This window comes from Chaetura pelagica, unplaced genomic scaffold (assembly GCF_000747805.2).
Source record: "Chaetura pelagica isolate M959 unplaced genomic scaffold, ChaPel_1.0 scaffold846, whole genome shotgun sequence".
Lineage (NCBI taxonomy): Eukaryota > Metazoa > Chordata > Aves > Apodiformes > Apodidae > Chaetura > Chaetura pelagica.
In genome coordinates this window covers 235,143-240,915 of record NW_009953518.1, presented here as the reverse complement: position 1 = coordinate 240,915, position 5,773 = coordinate 235,143, and the positions used below count along the sequence as shown (strand labels likewise).

The 5,773-nt window shown below is 45.0% G+C and overlaps 1 protein-coding gene across 2 annotated transcripts in view; it reads right to left on the bottom strand.

Annotated features, from left to right (window-relative positions):
• The window catches only part of FSTL4 (follistatin-like 4), a 200,954-nt gene that overhangs the window by 91,118 nt on the left and 104,063 nt on the right, over positions 1-5,773 (bottom strand). For both annotated transcript variants that reach the window (XM_009999474.1, XM_009999475.1), the window contains exon 4: positions 3,391-3,572. In XM_009999474.1, coding sequence (XP_009997776.1) covers positions 3,391-3,572 — 182 coding nt within the window. The remainder of the gene's footprint in view (positions 1-3,390; positions 3,573-5,773) is intronic.

Genomic DNA, 5,773 nt, shown 5'->3' with positions numbered 1-5,773 from the left:
CATTCCTGCAGCTCCTCAAGGCCATGGGCTATTGAGGGTGAGGACCTTCTTCCTTCAGCAGCAGCGAAACACATTTTCACATTGCACATCTATTGAAAAACACATATTCAACAGGAAAAAAAGGAAAGTCTGATTTTTCCTCTCTCCTCTGTCAGTGAGGACAAAGTTTTATTCCTTGCTTTTAGGACTAGAACAAGCAAGACTGGATGGTACATTCAACACTAACGTGTTTTTCCAGCCCCTGACAGTTTGTTTCTTATGTATTCTAAACATTTCATACATTCTATGTGAAAAATGAAGACAGCTTTAAGAACTCGTGCACCCAAGTTAGCAAATAGTCAGAATCAGACCTAAGCATAATGGAAATGTTGGGTTCTCTGAATGCATTGTAAAACAAGAAGAAAACTGCTGAAATGTTGCATCTTCCAGGCAGGAAAGCTTTTTGTTGTAGTCCAAGGACTCTTGCATTTACTATTCTAGTCTTGGCCCATTATATTGAAGCAATTCAAAGTAATAATGCTAAAAAAATGACCCTTCACCTAGCAAGTAAAAATGTTCAATAAAAGTGAGATCAACCATAACTTCCAAGATCAATCTTCTAAAGATGGAAATTTCCCTTTGTCTACCTTTGTATTGAAAATTGATTAACTTTTCATAAGACTGACAAGTTCTTACTAGTCCTTTTGATTTAATGTCAGGGAAAAAAAGGAACCAACACAAAACACTTCAGCAGCGACAAATTCAGTAGATTTATGAATCTGACTTTAAAATACATTTAAGCTTTATATGGAAATAACATTCCAATTACCACTGTTCTTAATAGTCCTGAATTCCCATGGCTACAAAAGTACAGGGGCATTTTGCACTGCTGGGTCCAGAGAAAAACTATTCAATGAGGTTTGCCAGCAGCCAGGAGGCAAAGCAGCTCTAAATGGAGGGGGGACAGATCATCTGCTGCCACTTTTTTGCTTAAAGAAATTCTGTTGTGAAGAAAAAAACAAGTGGGCAAAGATCCTCACCATCTCCCAGTGCTAGGACTGTCCTCTCTGGAGGGCCTGTGCTTCCAGGTTCTCCTTTGAGATTAATCCCTCTGCAATGAGTTTCCTAAAGATCCCCCTTCAGGTCTTAAAAATGACATTTTTCTGCAGCAGTGCACATTACCTGGCTCGAGTTTTTCCTTGCAGACAAGGTTATAGTGCTCGAGAGACTATTTTTCCTTTAAATAGAACAAAGAAAATGCACAGCAGCAGCTCATCCAGGAGCCAGAGAGAACAAGATCCCACTGCACCATGTTCAATTCAGCTGCATCTACCCATGGGCAACAAAATTCCCATCTTTGGGAGAATTCTTAAGTTGCAAAGAGCTTCAAATTAAAGGGCCAATGCAAATCAATCACAAAGTACCCAACCAGGCAAGAAAAGTTCAATTCAGATGATAACATGGAAAGCTAAAAATTGCTCATAACCTGAAAAAATTCTCTTGAAATCTGGATGAGTAAATTGGTCATATGTTTATTCACATGAAAATCATTTGGTTGTTAAAGCTAACAAGAAAAATAAAGAATTGTCATATTACATGTAAACTGTGAACCTGCGTCTGTGAGAGCCCCAGAGCTGCCCTGCAGACAGGTCCTGGTCAGGGTTTCAGCTACACTTCCACCAAGGGGCCCCAGATCAGTGTCACTCTGCTCAGGATTAAGATACTCATGGTTTATCTGTATTCTGCATTAAGTAGCATCATTTTGTCTTCTGAGAGGTGACTGTGCTGCCAGCAATGCTGCTGACAAGCCTTTGTGCAGGGTGTTTGGGTGAGAGGGCTCTGAGCTGAGGGCTGAGCTGCTTTTGGTCCATCAAACTGAAACAGGCTCCAGATGTGCAACCACTTTTACCCGTTTTGACAACAGTGAGAAGAATTAAAAGAACACCAGCCAAAGTCTATGCCTGCTCTTGTGAGAGACCTGGGCTCCAAGCACATCTGCAAAGGAAGCTCAGAGTAACTTGGCAGCAGACCTTAGAGCACTGAATCCTGCTCTGTTAAAATGCAGGTCATTGTTTCTTCCTAATGCTGATGCTAATGGCTTGCAGGCTGCCAAGCCTTGATTTCCATGTGAGTTGAGTTTTAATATCCTGGCAGAATAAGCTTCATGTAAAAAGGAGAAAAAAATGGGAGAATAGAACATACACTTAGATATTACCATGCAAAAGCTGGCTTTGAATTCAGATAAAAGTGTTTTCTATCTACCATGTCTTTATTAAAAAAAATCATGGCATTTAGATGAGGCATTGTATATATTAATATCTCTGAGATCTAAGGGAATTTACACTGACACTTTGCATTGTGCAAGAGGGATCATGCGTCATGTCAACAGCCAGAGGATTAAAATTCAGAGCAAGCCACCCTACAGAAGTGCAAGAAGAGGGAGGAGAGAGCTTGTGCCTGTCCTCCTTCTTGCTCACAGCTTGCACTGACACGCTGCAACTGCATCATCCTTCATGTTCGTGGGGACACAGGAGTGCAGACGAGATGTTCCTGCAGAGCAAAGGGTGAAAGGCCAGCTTGGGAAACTGGAACAGCTCCCAGGCAGGTACTGGCTTCCAAAAGGCTCTTGAAAGGAGTTTGCTTCTAATTCTTCTCACAGACAATGCAATGAAATGGAGAAGACAAGGTCTTCCCACAACTGCCATAATGGGTTTTCCCATATTTAGAGGATGGTCTGGTCAGGCCTGCATGTGCAAAGAGCAGGTTCAGGACACAGAGCAATGAGCTCAAATGCCTGGGCTGCACGTTCCATTCACTTTACTAATTCGAGGAATCTGAACAGCACAGCGTGGCCATCACTAGAAATAACTGGTTTTTTCAAGCTCCCATCTTTTCTAACATTGTCAAATTTTGCTAATCTATATTCTAGCATGTGCCTATGGATTCTGGGGAAATAAACCCATTAAAAACTGCTGCAACTTTGCTGTCATGTTACTACATGCTAATGCAAAGCACAGAAGACAGGGAGAAGGAAATGAGAGATTTTGCCCCAACTAACATACATCTAAAGACATCCAAATTAATTCTCCTCAAGCAGGCTAGCTGGAGAGACTTCAGAAGGTGATGGTTAGCAGCAAGGATTGGTATATGATTTCAGGAGCATGGATGGGGCTGGAAAGCTGCCAGGCTTTCTGTTCATAGAGGAACTTCACATGCTGGGGACAGCACAGTCTCCCCAGAGGTGCAGAGAGAGGCTGGGGCACTGCAGGAGGTTTCCCTCCCTTACCTGTGCTGCTGGCAGGACAGCCACAAGCCACTGTTCTCACCAGGGTGCTGCTGAGTCACATTCCATTCACACTTGGAATGAAAAACTCCCTTCCCAATCCCATTATTACCCAACGACCAACCCACCTGAGCCAGTTCCGAGGCGCTGAGGTGCCCGTCGCCGTTCCCATCCAAGTGCTGAAACATTTCCTCCACCAAGAGACGCTTCTGGGAGACCCTGTCCTGGGCTGGGGGGCTGTGCCGATGGGCTTGCAGGTCCAGCAGGATGTTCTTCAGCCGGCTGTAGTCTGCCATGGTACAGCTGTCACCTGGGAGACAGGAGCACAGGGCCCTGGTTTAACCGCAGCCAGCAATTAAACCCCTGACAGATGCTCTCTATGAACCCTTCTCCCTTTCCCTAGAGGGGACAGGAGAGAGAATAAAGGAGAGGGACTGATAGGCTGGAAACTAAGCTGCACGGCTTTCATGGTGACAAGGAAAGTAAGGGAATTTATAAATACATATATATACACACAAATTTATACAAAGCTACTATTGTCCCCTGCCAACAACACTCACATCAGCACTGAGGCTGCAGGGCAGACCCTGGGAAAGTCCCAGACTTGGCTACTGGAGGCAGCAGCAGATGGGAACTGGGTGCAGAAACACAGGGATTCAGGAATGCACACATCGAGATCAAAGGCAGATGAACAGAGTCCCCTCGGAACACTGGACAGGGACAAAGAGCTTAACCCGTGTGATCCTTCCCGTTTATCCTGACTATGATACATATGGGATGGAATGGTGTGTTTGGTCAGTTCTGGTCACCTGTCTGGTCCCAGGTGTGACCCCTTTACTCCCATTTGCTTCTGGAGTGTAAGATGTTTTGCAGACCCCAGTAGTGACCTTGGTTCTGCACACCATGGTCCAGCAGTGACTCTAAGCATGAAGGGACATCAGTCCTAGGAGCAGACACTGGCTGAAAAACACACTGGTAATTTCAGCAAGCACAGCTCCTTAGAACAGACTTAACAGAAAGAAGAGTTACTAGAAAGAAAATTGGTTCTATCCTGGCTCAACCCAGGACACACAAATATTTGTCTTGATCTTTTTAAGGGACTAATAGGAAAGATAAGGCAGAGTCAAAGCTGGGCAGGGCTGTACGTACATCACCACTCAGCTCTGGGCTTGAGGAGCTCCTGCCACTGTTACCATTTGTGATAGCTGGTAGTTTTTCTAAATCCAGCTGTCAGGGATGCTCTCCAGCATGTAACCTTCCAGATTATAGGGCTTCAGCTACAGACTTCCTTGCTCAGCTTTGTAATCCCCATCCATATTAAATTGGCTCTACATTTTTGTAAAGATAAAGGAAAGTCATCTAGCCTGTGGTTATAAAGTCAAAAAATAAACCTAGGGAAGCTGATGCTTAGGTAGTGCCACAAATACAAAATAAAGGGCACCCCTGAGTGTCATCCTGTGCCACTGGGGCTGATCTTAAGGTATCCTTAAAGGAGGTGGTCAGATGGAGGCTTCTGAGGAGTGCAGGGAGCCCCTGTGGCAGGGCTGGCACTGGTGCCAGTGCACGTCCCCCCACTGCCCACCCACAGAAATGCTTTCCTCAGCCCCTTGCCAAGAAAAAAGGTTATTCTTACAGAAAAGCCCTCAAGCCACTCACTCTGAAGTGACACCAGCTTGGCTGGAGGAACCAGATTGAACCTTCATGACCCTGCAAGCTCCTACTGTCCCCTGGTTCTTCTCTGGGGAACACCTTGCTCTGATTTAAGGGCCACCTCTTAGAGGAGAAACATATCCATGTGCCCAGAGCGGTATAAAATCTTATGGCCCTTTATTTTGCTTAACTGCTGCCTGGCAGAGCTTGGCAGGATGATGAATGGCAGCTGCCTTTTTCTGTGCAAATCTGGTTGCTTCAGTGGAGATGACAGTGGCTGGTGCCTGACAGGAACCTTGCTGGCTCTGCCCCAGAACACCCTCATGCACTGGGCTGTCCCACACTGTGGGCACCAACCAACACCCACCAACAGTGCTGACATGTTCAGCTGTTCCCATCAGATGCCAATTGTAGATGTATTTTCTCTATAATGATGGGTTTAAAACAACTTTTTATTTGTCCCTGATCCTATTGGATTAAACTTGAGGGAACCTGGTTTCACCTCAGTTTAAGGGACAATACCTTTGTATTGTTTAAGGGACAATACCCTTGTAGATCAGCTCCACAGACACTCCTAAGATTACTCCCCTGAAAAATAACAGAAGCCTCTGGCAGACTGCTGACTAGTGTTCCTGTCCTTTTCTTGCTGAGCTGCACCATTTTTGGTCCTCTGATCCCACTCCAACTGAAACTCAATTAAAGCCCCAAGTGAGAGGCACTTCTCTTACAGCAAACCCATCTACTATCAAGATGATTTTTTCCACCCTTCATAGTTTGTGCTCATAGCTTCAAAAGCATTATGACTTGAAAAGGTGAGAGAGGACAAGGAGGCTGGATATGTGTTCACCAGTCAGGTCAGTG